A 19,684-nucleotide genomic window follows, 5' to 3' on the forward strand; every position below is an offset into this window, starting at 1 on the left:
TTTGATTGGAATAAAAACAATTGGCTATATCAAGCATATACAAATAAACTGCTCGTCAAAATGGAACATGGAACACTTTTTAATCAGAGAAAAGCATTAAGTAAATTCTACTTCTGGGTCATTGTTCTGGTCAGTTAAGTAGAAGATGGGGTTGTTAATCAGTTGAAGCTGCTTTGGTGTTAATGAAATTACAAGTGTACCGGTGCACAAGAGGGGCAACAATGAGACGACCCCCAAAACAGGAATGGTTTTCCAGGTGGAGGCCACTGAAATTGTTTCCCTCCTCTTCTTTTCTGACTGTTTCTCACTAGTTTTGCATTTAGCTAGGGTCAGGTACCTGGACCCTTCAAAGGCAGTCTTACTCCTCCAGGATGGCACATATGAAGCCGCTGACGCCACTTCTTCTTCTTCTGCTTTGGGTTTACTGGCAGGCCGCAAACAACTTCACGGCGTATACTGCCACCCGAAGTCCCCGGCCGGAAGTCCCCGGAGTTGGGGACTGGCTTCAGTAGAAGCTGCTGGGACTCCCAGCAGCTTCTACTGAAGCCTTCCGAGTGAATCGCCAGAACGCCGACACCTCCTCATCAGTCCACCGCTCCCATGTATTTTTTTGTGTTGCCATAAGTTATTCTCTCTCCCTTGGTGCGCGGGGCTAATGCTAATGCTAATAATGCTAATGCCAGCAAATACAATGGCGGCTTCAAAAAACTTTTCAGAGTTTTACGGGCCGTGGTTTGCAATACGCCCAGCCAATAGAAATTGGTACTTTTTTCTCCCCAGGATAGTACCACCTCTCTAGCAGGCACTACAAATGGGGGTAAAAGTTCCCGGCACTAAGTACTCTTTTTGGTGTGAACGCAAAATAAGGGGTACTAACGGAACTAAACGGGAAAAGTACGGGAAAAGTACTCCGGTGTGAACGCGCCTATTGTCAGACCTACGCTGGTGCAGTGAGTCCTGGGTTCCTCCTGGTGCACTACAATGCACGGCCTCATGTTGCGAGAGTATGCAGGCAGTTCAAGGAGGATGAAGGAATTGATACAATTGACTGTACCCCACGCTCGCCTGACCTAATTCCAATAGAACACCTCTGGGACATTATGTTTCGGTCTGCCAGGTTGCACCTCAGACTGTCCAGGAGCTCAGTGATGCCCTGGTCAAGATCTGGGAGGCGATACCCCACGACACCATCCGTCGTCTCATAGGAGCATGGTGGGGGTAATACACAGCACTGAGTACCATTTTGAAAATGGACTAGCCTGCCGCATAATTTTTCCACTTTGATTTTCGGGGTGTCATTGAATTCAGCCCTCTGTAGGTTGATAATTTTAAGTTCCATCAAATGATGTGGCATTCTTTTGTTCCTAACACATTACCCAGTCCAAATCAGTAGATATCCAGCATAATTTATTTTCCCATTGAGATCTGATGTGTTTTCAAAGTGTTCCTTTCATTGTTTCTAAAAAAATTAGGGTATAAATATACTCTTTATAATGTTATGATTCATTGATTATTTATTCATTATTAATCTTTGATTTTTCTTGTTAAATCATGTGAAAAGTATGTGTCAAGCTGTGTGTGCTTGTCCTTAACCTTGGACATGTGAAGGCCCTCAAAGATACTGAAATGAAGAGCTGTGGATGCAACTTTTGGTTTCACATTGGGGGAAATTCCTATTTGATTCCTGATGTGTCATTATTAGAGAGATAGAATATTGTGAAGAATATCATTTTATTTTGGCATCTTATGCAACAACTAGGTACATTTAAGGAACATTTGAATAATAAATACAGTATAAGGCTAGATGTCATCTTCATATCACTGATCAGCTCCATTGTTCCCCCGTTTTTAGAGATTTGGGTTTAGGAAAAGAAAGAGGGTTTTGTTTTCTGACACTTTGTGAGTTCCCTGACACACCGGGGACACATATTTATGTATGAAAGACATACAAAAGTGCATTTTGCATGATAGAACACCTTTAAATCATGTGAAAATATTATGCCAAGAGACCTGTTAGCTCATGGGATCACAGTATCTACAGTATCAACTGTGTTATTCAAAGATTATGTAAAATAAAAAATAAAAATGTGTTTGGAATGGAAACGTTTGATATATAAAGCACATATATAATAATGATTATAATAAAAAACATTATTATATATAATATGTAGGTATATAATATTTGTTGATCTCTTAATCTATGCTTTGTGTCCTTCCCTTCACACAGGTACACCCACAGGGCCTCATTCTGACGGCCATTTTGGCTGCACTGGTTAGCTGTTAGAGGCTGGTGACAGCAGAGGGGGAAGTGAATAGTCAAAGAAACGATTTTTTGAAAAGATAAGAGTCTCTGGTACATATAAATGACATTTTTGGGTGATTGGACTCTTTAGTTTAAAAATGACAGAAAAGCATAAACATACCCTTTGCATTTTAAATATCCCATTCCATTTCCACCTATGATTTATGTGTGTTAAAGTGTTAATATTACAAAGATGGTAAAAGGTATTGATATCATCTTTGCTTTATTGTATGCCTTACCTCTCTGTGAACATTTAGGCCACATTTTAATTTTTTATTTAACTTTTATTTAACCAGATAAAAACATTGAGATAAAATCTCATTTTCAATGCTGACCTGGCCAAGAAGGCAGCAACGTTACACATAACACATAACACAAACATATCAAATACAGAGAACTAAGAAAACAAAAGACGAAAAAGCAGTCACTACATTGTGCACATTAGGACAGTAAGAAAAGTACACTACCTGTTACTGCAAGAGCAGCTGGTGGTGAGGACTTCAGACAACTTCAATTTAAAACATGATATAGAGACAAGTGCCATCAGTTTGAGGCGTGATTGAAGGTCATTCCAAGACCAAGGACCATAATAAGAAAGACTCCTTTTTCCAGCCTCAGTCCGTACAGCAGGAACCTGGACCCGTATCCAGGCACTGGATCTGAGGTTGTAAGAGTCACAAACTGGGGCAAATCTGACACATGTACAGTGGAAGCTTACCTAAAATGGCTTTATACATTAATAAAAACCAATGCTGCATCCTACGCATAGTAAGTGAGGACCATCCAGTTAGGCTATACAGTGTGCAATGATGAGTTCTATAGGGTGCATTTGATATATATCGCAGTGCAGCATGGTAGAGTGGGTCAAGTTTGGCCCAAACAGTGGGACAGGCAAATCTATAGATTGTATCACCGTAGTCCAGCTGGGACAGGAATAAGCCAGAGACCAACCTTTTACGGGATGAAATTGAAAAACAACATTTAAGTCTGAAAAGGAAGCCAAGAGTGAATTTCAATTTCTTTGTTAAAACTTCAATATGGTGTTTAAAGTTCAGATTACTGTCCAACCAAAAGCCCAGATATTTGTATGTATCAACAAACTCAACAGAAACGCCATCAAGGGTGTCAATGGAGAGGCAAGAGGAGGACGCTGACTTGGGAGCAAAAAGCATTGCTTTGGTTTTCTTACTGTTCACATTTGGTGAGATTCTGAATTTCTGATAATTAATTCCAGAAATACATGGGATAATGCCGGCCCCCTTCAGAGGAGCCCACATTTTCACTATTTTCGGGTTATGGGAAAGTTCCAAACATTAACCAAAACAAATTATTTTGCAGTACAATATTTTTATACAACCACCCGTTTCATAAACTAGACATATTAAAGTAATGAAAAAACATGGTTGTGCTTTGTTCTACCTCGGGTAGGGGTATCTCGATAACTAAAGCCTTTTTTGGGGGTGTGTTCCTCTACTACAGGGGTTGGCAGACCTTTTGATATGAAGTGCCATTATAAAAAAAAAATTGTGATCAGTGTGCCGACGATCGTGAATTGTCAACGGAGGGGGGGGGGGGGGGTGAAGAGCTTGACGCTCGTGAACTGTCAACAGGAGGGCAGGGGGAGCCTCGCTGCGGGGAAGCAGTGTGTGGACCTCTTTCACCTGTCAGCGCAACTTACATGATGCCGTTTAAACACATTTAAATCATTGGTTTAAACGGCATAATAATAATGACGACCGTCCGTTCTGTGATTCTCCAGAACACAGAGATGGCCAGTCCGCCCCTGTGTAGCATATTATTTCCGATGAGAGATGAGCAGATCGGCAGCAGTGCTTTCCTCCGTGGTGAAACGATCAGCCCTGCACCACGGAGGAAAGCGGCAGAAAGTCACCTGGAGTTAAAGAGCGGGGCTGCGCTGCGTGCATGGCTTCCTTCTGCAGGTAACGGGGAGACGTCCTCTGGCGGCGGTCTCGTTCAGGATCAGAAAATACAATTTGAATATTTTGCACACTTATTCCACTTATTCCTAGTGTGCCACTGGTTACGGTTGCTGACCCCTGCTCTACTATATCATTTTGAGTTGGTGATTGTAATTATGTGATGGCAGAGAGATGTTATTTCATAATCTCTTGTCATCAACAGCCTTTCAATATCTTTTGAAATATTTGTTCCATTAATTTGTTTTTTGATCCTCACAGATATTGTCTATCTGCGGCCTCATGAGGTGATTCAATCACAAATAATTGTAACTTTACCTGCATCTTTGGTTAAACAGATGTTTACTTTGTCTCCCCCCCCCAACCTCACAGTCTCATTATGAGTCCTCCCCCTTGAATATCCAAGTGTTTACCTAAGCCGCTTACTGCCATCTCACAGGCTGGCCCACTTGTTGCCGGGCAGATCTGAAACTATAATAAGTACAAGTTGGCAGGTCACATGATCCTACTGCTTTGACACTGTCCGTGTCTCTGAGATATTTCAACTGGCAGTGTGTTGGAATCAAATGTCCAGCAGTCATCTATAGGAGGTGAGGATGGCAGAAGATCCTCCTGCTCTTCTAGACCTTCTGACTCCCCCAAGCCCCAAAATAATCCCCAACATGTAGACACAGAAACGGACTGAACAGCTGTGTTCACACTGGACCCAATGCGAGTTAAGATAAGAATGTACTTTAAGCAATCAAACTCTCAACCTGAAACTGCATTCAGGGCAGAAAATAAAAAACGATTATTTCATCATCTTGGTTTATAAAATTCAAAAATGTATTAATGTTTTACTTTGACTTAAGTGGAGTACTTCTTCCACCTCTGGCTATCGCTGTTGAAAGTTTGTTGCTATAGAGTTGTTTGCCTTTGCCTAGTGCTATCTGCCTCAGACGTATGCTCAGTCAGAGACTGGTGTGAGAGACTCTACGTGCTGCTGGAGCTCAACAGTAAACATCTCTCTGGTGTTGTGGAGAACCATCTGGGGCTTTGAAACTGGACTGTTCTCTCCATTCATGTCTTTTTTCAGCTCGCTTTCTGATCTTCCATCTCTATAAATATACATAAATAGACGTTGATCCTGCTGCTGTGGCTACAACAGTTGTTTACCATTCATGAAATAAAGCATTTTGAATTATTATAATTTGTTTGCATAGGCAGTTGAGACAACCTTTTTCCTTTTGCTTTTTATCTGCACTGTACCATTGCAGCTGTAACGCCTTCAATGACCCCGCTGCCTGACAAAAGAAGTAGTTCTGATTCTGAAGTGTCACCACCTCTGCTCAGCTGGGCTATAGCCAATCAGATGTTGCTATAGATGTTTTGACAATGACATCACAAGCTCAGTGTGATATGTAATCTTGCTGTCTATGCCTCATCGGTTGCTCTAAATAAAGCTGGATGTGGACATGTGTCTCAGAGCAAGGTTAGCTTTGACAGAGTGGAGACAGTGTGCCTCATTTAGCTCTGAGTGTGTACTGTTACATGCTTTTGCTTATATAACATTCAAAACCCCTCTGTTTGTCTCTGAGGGGATAATAAATGGACATGCTGAACATATACACATAGAAACCCTGAACTTCTGACCTCTGATGGAGGACAGGCTGTCTCTCAGGCTGGGCATGACAAAGGACAATGAGCCGTCCATTTATCTCATCCTGACCACTGGGCTTTTACTTTGCCTTTGCCTTTTCTTCATACACATATACATACATATGTATATATATATATATATATAAGTTCAGGGTTTCTACATGTATATGTTCAGCATGTCCATTTATCATCCCCTCAGACAAACAGAGGGGTTTTGAATGATATATAAGCAAAAGATATATATATATATATATATATATATATATATATATATATATATATATATATATATATATGTGTATATACTGTATATACAGCATAGTGTGTATTGGATTCAAAGTGTGTAAAAAGTGTGTGTTCCTCTTTGCTCTCCATCAGAAACACAAGTGGGATATACAATATATAATCCAATCAATCACTCAATCAATAACATATGTGTTGCACCTTATAAAATAAATCCTTCTGCACATCTGTGTGAGAGACCAACAACACCATGTTGCCATGACAAACAGCTGTATCTGACGGAGCCTTTATTAAATGCTAACTATAAACTGTGTTTAAAAGTTGTATGATATGACGAGTCTCCTTCCTTGAAATGGTAGAGGAGGAGTTGCGTGTGACTGTCATGTTGAGGATGTCTCTGTGTCACCCCCTGCAGGCCCCACCTGTCCCCGGCAGGGCCCCCAGGCTCAGAATGGCCCCTCTCCGGAGGAGATGGACCTGCAGAGAAGGTAATGCCAAACACTAACTGACTACTACTAAAATATATAACTAAATGGAATACACACACACACACTTCATTCTCCAAGTGGTTTTCCTTCCCCATACAAGGCCACCTTCTCCCTCCTCAGGTAGTGGTGAGGCTGTGTGCAGCTAGAAACACACCACACACACTTCATGCATACACATGGTGTAGTAATGGAGGACAGCTGTTGGCTCAGGTCTAGAAGCTGTTAAAGGATTTATTGGAAATGATTAGGTCTACACACTATCTCACACACACACACACACACACAGCTTAGGCAGCTGATGTTCACTACATTGTAATGTAATGAATGTAAAGTGTGTCCAGCATACACAAAGTAATGGAATGCACCAAACACAGATCAACATATTGTAGTGATGTGTTCAGGGGCTTGTAAAGTATTGGGATAAAAAGCTCTCTGTCAGAAGACTTTTCTAATTTCCTGAAACTGGCCGTGATTGGCCACCTTGGAGTTGTTGAAGGATCCAGGCTTTGAACATCTCTCCATATTTCTGTCAAAGAAAAAGGGACACTGTGAATGTTCACAGTGTCCCTTTTTCTTTGACAGAAATATGGAGGGGACACTAGCTTTTTGGGCAGTGAAGTGAGATGTGTCGCTTTATGGATGGAAAGTGTCCATGGTGTGTCATTACATTGAAAGCAGTGATGGAAGAAGTATTCAGCATATAAGTATGCTTCAGTTGAATAAAAGTGCCAATATATTATTGTCCAAATACTTTGTTGAAGTAAGTCCTGCATTCATAATCTTACTCAAGTAAAAGTACAAAAGTGTTATCAGCTAAATGTACTTGAAGTATAAGAAGAAAAAGTACTCATTGTGCAGAAAATGAGTACTTATATTTATAAATGTAACATTTATATTGTTGCATCAAGTAGCATATTACTGTTGTGGCAAACAAAGTTCTGATTGACTTTTCATAAAATATTAAAATAATTTGACTCTGACCTAAAGAGTGAGTCCACTTGAATTCTTATAGTTGCATTTTGTTAAGAGCAGCTATAGCGGTTTAATAAATGTAGTGGAGTATAAGGTAAAAGTAGCATAACATTGAAATACTCAAATTTGACTTAAGTTCAGTACCTAGTTACCTCCCACCTGAAAGTCATGAGGCGTCCATTTCATTATGTCTCTAACTCCTCAAATGAGCTAACATCAGACTTTAGTAATACCGGTCATCATTTTGATGTTCTCCTCACTCTCTCCCTGTCAATCAATCAATCAAAATACCAAATACTATTAATCACACACACACACACACACACACACACACACACACACACACACACACACACACACACACACACACACACACACACACACACACACACACACACACACACACACACACACACACACACACTCTGACCCTTGGGTTGTGTTCCTGTGCTGCGCTCATGCTCCAGGTTTAGCAGCTGACACACAGGCAGCTGAGGTCCCCTGCTGATCCAGAGCCAGCCTCAGGGCGCTGTTAGTGAGGACCCCAGCACTCACACACTGCTAGCTTTGGAAGATGTGGCGGCTCTGCTTGCTCAGACTAAGCAAACTTTGAACTATTATTTCATCCATTTTATAAACCTTCTCATTTGTGTCCAGTTTAAGCTAAAGACACATCTGCAGCCTGGGTTCCTCTGTTTGGAGCATCTAAAATATTTCTGTGTGTTTTTGTGTGCCCTGTAAAACCGGAGGCTTTATAGCACAATGGAGAAAAACCCTTTGTCTTCTACAACCTGCCACTAGAAAAAAAATCAAAATGGCTTCTCATCTCTGCTGTGTATGACACGGAGGAGGACAGAGAGCATTATGGGATAAGGGTCTCTGTAATGGGGTTTCGCACAGGGTCACATGACAGCAGAACCGATCTTACTGTCGGTCGTCCACCTCTTCTTTAATTCCCCTTTCTTGTCACTGAGACAGAGATGGATGAAAAAGAGTGGAGCCGGCTGGTGTGATTGATGGGGGGCTGTAAATATAACCTGCAGGACCACCTGTTCACAAACTGTGCTACCCTCACATCACAAACACCAGCTGCAATAAGAGGCTGCCGTATAAATAGCTGTGTGTGTGTGTGTGTGTGTGTGTGTGTGTGTGTGTGTGTGTGTGTGTGTGTGTGTGTGTGTGTGTGTGTGTGTGTGTGTGTGTGTGTGTGTGTGTGTGTGTGTGTGTGTGTGTGTGTGTGTGTGTGTGTGTGTGTGTGTGTCGAAAGAGAGAGAGAGAGAGAGGATGTGATGCATGGACTTCGATCAAAGTGAGGATGGTGGAGAAATGTGATAAATGTGTGTTAGCTGTTAGCACTTAGCTGTTGAAAACACCAGCAGCTGCTCTGGATGGCACCTTGTCACCAACACAGTTTGATATCTGCAGATATTTACGCACACACACACAGAAATATCTAAAACCAATATGGTGGATTGGCTTGATGATTTCATAAGGCAACAGGAACCATAAAGCTGTATAAAAACTGTTACTGTCGGTCTTCCATCCTTTAGTGTTACTAAGACCCCTAGCGTCACTTTATTAGCATCCTGTCTTGCATCCTTGTGGATTCAAAGAGGAAAGCAAGCTATGTGCATGTGCACATATGTCTATATTCGTGCGGGGATTCAGCCCATGCGCCCGCCCACGCTCCCTCAGCAACAGTTTCCTTGGCAACTCTTGTCACGAGGCCAGTGAGACGGCAGCTGAACTGTGAGGCTTTTCACAGCAGAGAATCCTGAAACACTAATGCCAGGCAGAGAGGGGAAACCTGTTCGAGCTCCTCCTGTCACAGGAAGGGAATATGGAGACATGTGGAAGTGACAAATACATCAAACACTGTCCCCTGACCATCCTTATTTTTTCACATAATCGGTTCTGGAATTGTTATTTAAAAAAAGAAAACAAAGGAATATTATTTTCAATATTGGGTGTGAAAGGTAATAACAGTGGACTCCAACACATGTATCACATGTCCATGTGCACTGTTCAGGTGTTACAATCCTATTTCAACTAGTTTACAACTTTATTGTCTTTCTAACACAACATTTGGCCAACAGTCAAGATTTTTAAAAGCCACAGAGTTATAAATCATTCATCAATGCCAGTGCAAACTATCTCAGGACAGACTGAGCAAGTACAGCCATCTCCAACTAGAGGCGAAAAATAGGCAAAGAATGAGACAACGGACTGGAGTCTAATGTGTAAGATGACTGTCAGGATACAGTTGGCATGTTAGCGCTCCCTGGTCCAGCTGGAGGGATCTGCTTTGCTCATACACACTCTGAGTACTTCCCAGTAGCTCAACGTTGTGTTTTCCTGACACAGAAGTTTACTCTATGCACACACTACTGTTTGTACACTGTCACTTGGTAGTCTCCACACACCTTTAGCTTGTGAACATTAAACTCATTCACCTGTTCCTAATCACTCTGTGCACCCTTTGGAGACATTTGAACAGTTATTGTTCACCAACACTGAACATTTTGTTAGTATCCTGTTGTACCCAAAGTCAGGGGATTCATTTACTCATTTAATAACCCTACAAACATTATGGTTTGAAATGAAGCCTCTCCATCTTTTGTACAATTAAATGACAGGAAGCCTATAATATATCCAGAGCAACATCTGAATATATATATCATAATAAATATTTGACAAATCTATCAATATTAATATATTTTATACTTTTTTTATTTATTTACTGATTAATTATTTCATGAAAATAAACACAATGAAACTGGTTACCAGCCCTCAATAAGAGAGAGTAGGAACACATTTTGTAAACTACTACTACACACTGTGTATGTGTGCGTGTGATCTTTGGTGGGATAATAATCCTCTCAGTTCTTAATAAATCAATCTGCCAACACAGCTGGTAGTTCAAGTGCAGCAGATTTGAAACGCTGATGGCAGTTTAGCCATCCTGGCATAGAAAAGGGCAAGATGAAGACTACTGCCACAAATGATCATGATAACTTCCCTCTTTTATTGGAGGGACATGGGAGTCAATGAGATTGAGGTGTAGCAGACATACAGATATATTCTAAAATCTCCTTAACCCCTCCCTTGCATCTTATTGGTCAGGATAATCCTGTGAAGCTCTGCAGCCGGGTCACTAGCTTTGATGCTCTCTATTTCCCCTATATTCAGTCACAATGTAACCCAACACTGCAATAGTTACAAGCGAGTGATTGTGTGCAAAAGAGGGCCCATAGAAAAAGAATCATCGTAACATATTAGATTACTGGCTCTTTTTTTTGTATTAAGAAGAAGACAAACTGTATCAAGCCCTGTAGGAGAAATTCAATATTCACTTTATTGTTCTGTATCACATCACACAGGCCTGAAATACACACATGCACAAACAGCATTAGTGTAGTGGAGAGGTGTCAGAGCGGGGGGGCTGCCATGCCTTGCTCAATGACACCTTGGGTGGCCTAAAACAAAGCGTGAATGTTTAGGTTTCTAACTTGACAGATTGTCTTCCTTTACTGTCATACATCTACAAGACACTTCTAGCTGGTAATGAGAGCGTGGCGCACGCATCCTGTGTCTCTGTTATCTACACAAGCTGTGTTATTCTCCTTCATGCCCTTTTCTTATTTGATATTGTCATTCAAATAGCTCTGACAGCAGTTTCCCTACAGAGACCATTATAGTTCTATCATCAGCATGGTTCTCTATCACACATGATATCCTCACAGCTAACACACTGCTGCCTTCTGCTGACCCCTGCTGACTGAAGCTGCATCTGCAGGCACACTTTACATAGAAGACCTACAGGAAGACCCCATCTCATTTTACATTAAAAAGAGAAAAACATCTCATTTTACATTTTTGCCTCTTATTTTATTTATTTGTCTTTGGTTTGCAGTTAGCAGCAGAGGGAGATTATAACCACAGGCAGTCCTCACTTTGTATTTGAATGTGCCCAGAATAGCTTGAACTAATATAATGACAGCAGTAGAAGCCTTTTCTCAAACTCACCTCACACAACCACAAAGTATACACTAGTATACACTAAGTATATATAATAAGAAATAGATTTATTTCCCTTAATTAGTTATCTGGTCTTTCTCCTCTCCTCCTCCAGGCAGCTTCAGGAGTCGCAAAGGCAGAAGGAGATCGAGCGAGAGCATCAGGAGCTGGAGCACCAAGAGAGGGAGCGAGGAGAGAGGGAGCGAGGAGAGAGGGAGCGAGGAGAGAGGGAGCGCCAAGAGAGGGAGCGAGGAGAGAGGGAGCGAGGAGAGAGGGAGCGCCAAGACAGGGAGCGCCTGGAGCGCGAGAGAAAGGAACGTGAACGTCAGGAACGTGAACGTCAGGAGTGTGAAGCAGAGCGGGAGGCTCAGGCGGAGAGGGAGCAGCAGGAGCAGCAGGAGCAGCAGGAGCAGCAGGAGCAGCAGGAGCAGCAGGAGCAGCGCAGCGGGAGAGAGCTGCTGGAGAGGGAGCACGAGCAGCTGGACAGAGAGCAGCAGGACTGGGAGAGAGGAAGACGCATCTCAAACGCAGGTGAGTGATGCACCTTCCTGCCTACACACACACACACACACACACACACACACACACACACACACACACACACACACACACACACACACACACACATACACACACATACACACACACACACACACACACACACACACACACACATACATACACACACACACACACACACACACACACACACAATCTCACACGTACTGGAGCTTGATACGGTTATTTTTCTGCTGATAATGTTTTTTGTTTTTTGAAGTTGTCCCAAATGTAGTTTTGCTTGGCTTCAGTATTGGCTTGCCTTCTTCTGATGTGTGTGTATGTGAGCACCATGTTCCTGTGTGCATGTGTCCAGCTCTCTGTAATGGCTGTGCTTTGATCGTGTGGTAATAGTGAAATCAGAGCGAAGCTGGGGCCTGATTGTTTGACGCCGAGGTGAGGAACAGTGAAAGTTGGCAAAAGCTAGAAAAATAAGAAACGCATGAAGAAACGTTCTGGGTTTATTAAAAGAGTGAAGTTTGTATGTGTCTAGTGGAGTGGAAGTGGTGTGTGTGTGTGTGTGTGTGTGTGTGTGTGTGTGTGTGTGTGTGTGTGTGTGTGTGTGTGTGTGTGTGTGTGTGTGTATGTGTGTGTGTGTGTGTGTGTGTGTGTGTGATAGTATGTCAGGGTTTTTTCTAAGTTTCCAATGCAGAATATGTTGGCAGAATAAGGACTGTGTAGGATGACAATATTAGTAAGGAACAGTGAAGCATAAGGTGACCCACTTTACATCCCCCCCGACCATAACATACGGCAGCTCCTCTCAACAGCGTGCAGGCTATGCTAATCGCTAGCGGAGCATATTTACAGCACACTGAAGGTAATTAGTCAGAGAGCTCATATATATCCTTTATTTATCCTTTATTTAACCACGTAAAAGTCTCATTGAGATTCAAATCTCGTTTCTAAGAGCGACCTGAACAAGAAAGGCAGCATGAACAAAGTTACAACAGATAAAACACAGACAATACATGTAGACAAATACAGCGGTCGTAAAACACAAATCAGCCAATATGCACATGAAACGGGGGGATACGTATTGTAACCCTAGTTATCTAAGCAGAGGCTCCGCCCTCTACTGGACTCTATGGGTACTACTCTCTATCATGCTATGCGTGCATTCACCTACTGAGTTGCATAAACGTAGCCGGCCAATCGGGGCGAGCCTACCTGAATGCGCGCGCAGGCCCCCAGTATATAAGGCGGCTACGCCTCCCGACCGTCATCCTACACCCTCTTCAGCGAGCAGCATAGGAAAGACAGGGCCCCTAGGTAGAGGGCTCCGCCTGTGCTTATATAACTAGGGTTACAATACGTAACCCCCCGTTATATATCACACAGGCTCCGCCCTCTACTGGACTCTATGGGTACAGTGGGCGGAGCCCCGATGTATAAACGCCCTGTCGTCCAACAACATCGACCCATCACACTGCCCCTGACCGGCTTTTGGCTAACATCCACCGCACCCCAACTTCCTCACATCCGGTTGTAACCGTGGAGAAGTCGCGGCCGCAGCTTGGTAAGGCACACTCACACATGCTTACCTCGTGTAGAGTGTGCATGGAAGAAAAAAAAATAGTGGGGAAGGCTCTCCCCGCCTGCCTATGGGGCTCACTGCGCACCATGTTTCCCAGGTCCCCAAGGAGCATGGGAAAGTGCATTATGTCCAGGGGGGGGTCAAATACCTACTGACCCACAGTCCCCCCCCTCTCACCAGTCATGTGTTGCCCCGGCAAGCACAGACGACGAGAAGGAGCCAGACATGTCCAAGAGATAAAACGTTATGAAGGGGCCTGGCGTAGACCAAGACGCCGCCGTGCATATATCTTCTACACTCACGCCGCTGAATAAGGCTGTTGACACAGCCACAGTCCGTGTAGAGTGTGCACGGACCCCCGTGGGGAGGGCTCTCCCCGCCCTTCCATAGGCATGTGTAATGCACTCGCAGAGCCATCCTTTCAGGCGCCTCTTGGAGAGAGCTTTTCCAGCCACACCATCTCCAAAGCACACAAATAGCTGTTCAGTGCGCCTAATGGCAGCCGTCTGCTCTACAGAACATGCTAGCGCACACACTGGGCAGAGGAGGTGCAATTTAGCCTCCCTGGCCCCAATGTGGGGTGAAAGATTAAAGCCACCTAACTGAATAGCCCTTGACCTGAACAAATTCCTTTGGCTCTTGGGAGCAAAGGAGGGGTTCGGTCTGAGTGTCGCCCCGCTACGGTCACCCCGGATCAAAAGACAACTTGGGTGCACCGACAGAGCGGTCAGCTCGGACACTCTTTTAGCCGAAGTCAAGGCAAGTAGCAACGCTGTCTTCCATGACAGTGCTTTCAGGGAGGAGAGCTCCAGAGGCTCAAATGGTTCTGTGACCAGAGCCTCGAGCACCAACGGCAGGTCCCACTGTGGGGCGGAGGCGTGCAGGGCGCTGTCTCCTGACCCCCTGCAAAAACCGCGACATAAGCGGCTGACTGAAGGCTGACCTGCCTCAAAATCCCTCATGGCAGGACGAAACGGCTGCTGCATACACTTTAATTGTGGAATGAGCCAGCCCCCTGTCCACCAGTATCTGTAAGTAGGTAAGAATAGAGCCCAACGTACACGATAGCGGCTCTAGACTTCTTTCTTCACACCATCGCTGGAATCCCGTCCACTTTGGCCTGTAACAGGCTGTGAGGATCCTGCTCTTGCTGCCTGGATAGTCTGAATAACGTTGTCAGACAGTCCCACCTGTCTCAGCCTGTCCCTCTCAGGAGCCAAGCCTGGAGAGGTTGACCCAGAGTGGGTAACGACCCCTATTGCACCTGCTTCCTGAGACAGCGCCCCCCAGACCTGAGGAATCGTCCAGGGCTGGCCCACCATCATCTGTGTCACCTCCGAGTACCTGGGGCCACTAGGATGACTGACAGACGTTCCCGCCTCACCCTCTCCAGGAGGGGGGGGATACGGTGCAGCGGTGGAAAGGCGTAAAGCAGCTTTCTTGGCCATGGCTCGTGTGCAAATGCGTCCACCCTCAAGGGCGGATTGTGACACCGGGAGAACCAAAGGGCACAGTGGCTGTTGCGCCGATTGGCGAACAGGTCCACCTCTGCTCTCCCGAACTGAGTCCAGACCTGCTTCACCACCTCCGGGTGAAGCCTCCACACCGCCTGTTTTTGCAACAGGACCTGAATCTCTGCCGAGAGGAAACCTATCTCCTCTTGGGATGATAGATTTGCCTCTCTTATGCCTCTGAATGGAGGAGGGATGCTGCAAAACTGGAGTGAATAACCCACAGTCTCAGTGTCCTGTCCATACACACTGTCAGTACACAGCTGAGCTTCCACTCCCCGTAACACTGCGTTAGGGGACATGCAATCAGCTGTAGAGCCACAGCTAAGAAGCTGTGGTACTCTCTGGTGGCCCACTCCAAACCCTCCATAAAAGGAAGTTTGGTCCATGGGGGGCTGACACAGAAAGGGCCGATTTTCCACTGAGGTCCTTGAACGCACCGCGGCGCACTCTTGTGGGAGCGCGTCATCTCCGGGAGGACGGTGCACCCCCATCCCGAAGCCCTCTGCTGACGCGGAGCCGGGACAGAAGTCCGTCGGGATCGCCCGGCCTGGCCCCGCGGGTGCTGGAATTGAACCCGCCCCATAGAACCAGCCGAGGAAGCAGGAGAGGCAGCGGGAGCCGTGGGCGCTCTGTACCTGCGCCTCTCTCTCCTCCTCACCGTGACTTCACGCTCACCCCGCTGAGGGAGAGCCAGCGGCAGCATACGGCTGAGCTGCGCTCTTTCCTCCTCTAAGCGGCTGAAGCGCTGCGTGACCTAGGTGATCGATCCGAAGAGCCCTTCCGTGAATACTGGGGCTCCAAGGAGATCATCACGGTCCTTCTTGGAGAGCACCGTGAGTCGGTGGCTACACCATGGACCAGATTATTAATCTGCCCGATGCAGCGGTCCGAATAATCACTCCGGTCTTCCTGAGATGGGGAGGCGGGGGCTTCCTGCTGAGGGGTGATCAGCGAAACCCCTAACACGTCCAGATTATTGGCCGCCGCTGCCGCCAGCTGTGCCCCGAGCTGAAATATCTTATCAAGATACTCCAGCGTTTCACAGTCACGAGGCAGCGGGGGCAGGGGTCTTCTCCCCTCCGCCCAACCTGCTGCCTGTGGGAGCAGATAGGCCACCAGACTCTCATTGAGGGGGGGCACACCGGGACACGCTTTGTCCGTGCGGCCCTGCACCCTGAGCAAACCTGCCATGCCAGCCACCGGAGCCCTCGTCTTCAGAGGGTGCCGCCACGTCGCCTCCACACACTGCCAGATATCTGGCAACGGGGGCGAAACAAAGGCCGGCTGGGCTGGCTGAACCGGGCCATAAAACCCCTGACGGAGGCGGCTCACCGGTTTGGGTGGTATCGGAGGGGGGAGCGGTAGACCCACAAGCTCCGCCGCCATGGCCATCACCAGCGGGAAATCCTGACGGGCAGATCTGCGCGGTGGACCCTCGTGGACGCCGGACTCAGAAGCGCCCAACAACGAGAAGTCTTCTTCCTCCTCGACAAACGGGGCCGCCCGGCCCGTCGGAATGGCGAACACGAACGGCACCTCCTCGGCCACTTCCTGGTCCTCCATTTCGACCACCTCGAGTTCCTCCTGGTCCTGCGCCTAGTCCGGCGAGACATAATGCGCCTGGAAGTGTTCCAGGCTATGTTGGCGTCTGAGCCGTGGGAGCGCACGACAGGCACTGCAGGACGGAGAATGTTTGCTGCCCTCCACCGCGTGGTCAGGCCCCAAACACTCGAAGCACAAGCGGTGGGGATCAGCGCCCGCAATTAGGCCCGGGCATGTAGGGCAAGGCCGATGTTCAAGGAGTGGTGAGTCCATATTCTTTCACTTTCTTCTATCTATCTTCTTTCGTTTAGCTTCAGTTGTTGCTGCTCGCTGAAGAGAAAAAGGATGACGGTTGGGAGGCGTAGCCGCCTTATATACTGTGGGCCTGCGCGCGCATTCAGGTAGGCTCGCCCTGATTGGCCGGCTACGTTTATGCAACTCAGTAGGTGAATGCACGCATAGCATGATAGAGAGTAGTACCCATAGAGTCCAGTAGAGGGCGGAGCCTGTGTGATATATAACAGAGGAAGGGTTAAAAAGACTCTCTTCATAGACAAAACATACACTCACCATCAAATACTACGAAGACCCCACTGTGATATTAAAGGAAAACCACATTACAACTAGTATCAAGGCCATTAAAAAAAAGGGAATAATTAGAAAAAGTGTGTGTGTGTTTGTGTGTCTGTGTGTTTTTTCACTTTCTTCCTTTGCTACCCAAAACGAAGGCTTGTGTGTGTGTCCACGGTGCTAACACCTGTCCACTAACATACACACAACCTGGATTAAACCGTTCTTCCTGCTTCATCTCCCCCTTCTCTTTTTTCCTCTCTCCCTCCTTTTTCCCTTCCCTGACCTGCCGTCTCCTCCTCTCTGCATGACGGCTGCTTCCTTCCTTCCTTCTTTCCTTCCCTTCTGTCCTGTCTCGTCCTTCACCTTGGTTTTTCTCTTTGTACGTTTAGCCTTCCAAAGCACCCTGTACACCCCAACACCTCAGGAATACAGCAGGACGTCCTCCACGCCCGTATCCCCTTCCTCACCCTCCTACCCGGCCACCGGGTCACACTTGCCCTCCTCCACCACCCCACCCACCCCACCCTTAAGGCATTCAGCCTCCCGGTTCGCCACCTCGTTGGGTTCTGCCTTCCACCCGGTCCTGCCTCACTACGCCACGGTGCCAAGGCGACAGCAAGCGCCTCTTCCTGCCCCCTCACCCACCCCCCCGCCCAAGTCTGTGGTGTGGTCAGCATGCAACTTCACTCCACTGCCCCCCTCGCCCCCTGTTATAACAAGCAGCCCCCCAGGGAAGGCTGCAGGCCTAAGACCAATAGTCCCGATCGCTGCCCCCTCCCCTCTCACCCAGAAGCCCCCCTCACCGGCCCCCAACGGCCCGCCCATGTTCCCTGCACCTTCTCCAGTGACTATCCAACACAGCCACACCCCTACCGGCATCGCCTGCCCCACCCCGCCTCCACCACCTACCCCACCCCCTCTCCCCTCCCCCATAGCTCCCCCTCTGTCTTCTTCCTTCGTCTTGTCTCCCCCATCCTCATCCCAGGCTCCTGGTGTGCCCTCTCCCTCCACAGCACCCCCTGCTGCAGCCGCCACCACCTCTGCTGAGCTCTGCTCCCCCCCAGAGGGCCTGGGCCTGTCTGGGCCAGGGGGGTCAAACATCTCCACAGAGGGGGGGGGCTCGTCCTGTCAGCCCCAGGGTAAGGCCTCCAGTCCACATCCTGCTCTCTCTCTCTCACAACCTCTCTTCCATAGTTTCTCACTGCTGTCCTACTGACACACTAACAGCGGGGGGGGGTGTTAACAGCAGCATGTGTGTTTGCATGGCCTGTGTGTAGTACACATCATCCTTCTCCTAATATGGGGCCCCAGCAGGAGCCTCTCTCTGCAGGGGCCAGTATGGAAACACATCAGTAACAGCTCCACAGCCATTTCTCGAAATAACTCAGGAGGCATTCTGACGACCTATGACCTCTGAGGTCAGCATAGTGACTAGACTGCTGGCCCATGTCACCATAAATACTTGATTATGGGAATTGGGAGCAGCCTAATTATTATTCCTGATCATAATTAAGTATATCTGCTTGTTTAGTTTAGAATGGACAAGCTCACTTTTTTCAGATTATAAATGTTATCAACTTTATTAATGAGGACTGCTATATGTAGGCAGATGATATTGAGTCAAACACAACTACTGCCCAACTTCCTGTTGATTGTCTTTAGGCCATTGTGTGTGCGTGCGTGTGTAATTGCACTAAAAAGTGTTGACTTTCTCTGTGCTCAATTTATTCAAATATGTACCCTCTGAAGATGGACACTTATTATAATGATATATGTTGTCAAAAATGTTTTTAATACAATAACCATTTGTGATGTTTCCTATCGTTAATAAGTATAAAGCCGCTCACAGGTTCTCTGCTGCATGATTAGCAGACGTGGCACGCTGTCATACCTCATGTGTGTTACATGTTTATTAAAACATGACTGCAGGTTCCACCAGAACACTGTAGCTCAGTCTACATCACACTAATGGCGCATTTCCACCACACGGTCGGCCTCGGCCACGCTCGGTACTGCTTGGCCGCGTTGGGCCTTAACAGGGCTGGCTCACTTCATGCTGCGCTTCCATTACAGTTTAGGAACTGGGGTAGTTACTATAGTAACGCAGTGTAGGCGGAGCCGTGACGTCATCTTCAATGAGAACCCCAGAAAAACAACACAGCCGTTAGCTGTTAGCACTCAGAGCTCACAGCTCCTTATATATGTTCAGAAACTCGACAAAAGTTAAACAAGTACAAACCACAGACTGTCTGTGTCATGCCGAATACAGTCGCTGCTTTATTTATGTCTGTATAGGCCGTTGTTGTGAGTGTGGACGGTCGGAGCATATACTGCGTTAGCTTAGCCGATCTCCATTTAGAAAA

General features: G+C 46.4%; 1 protein-coding gene across 1 annotated transcript in view; it reads left to right on the forward strand.

Moving 5' to 3' along the window:
• The window catches only part of enah (ENAH actin regulator), a gene marked incomplete in the record, with an annotated part of 176,162 nt that overhangs the window by 136,018 nt on the left and 20,460 nt on the right, over nt 1–19,684 (forward strand). Inside the window, 3 exon segments of the mRNA XM_034138311.1 lie at nt 6,536–6,608; nt 11,713–12,128; nt 17,711–18,460. Coding sequence (XP_033994202.1) covers nt 6,536–6,608; nt 11,713–12,128; nt 17,711–18,460 — 1,239 coding nt within the window.

Source organism: Trematomus bernacchii, unplaced genomic scaffold (genome assembly GCF_902827165.1).
Source record: "Trematomus bernacchii unplaced genomic scaffold, fTreBer1.1, whole genome shotgun sequence".
NCBI lineage: Eukaryota > Metazoa > Chordata > Actinopteri > Perciformes > Nototheniidae > Trematomus > Trematomus bernacchii.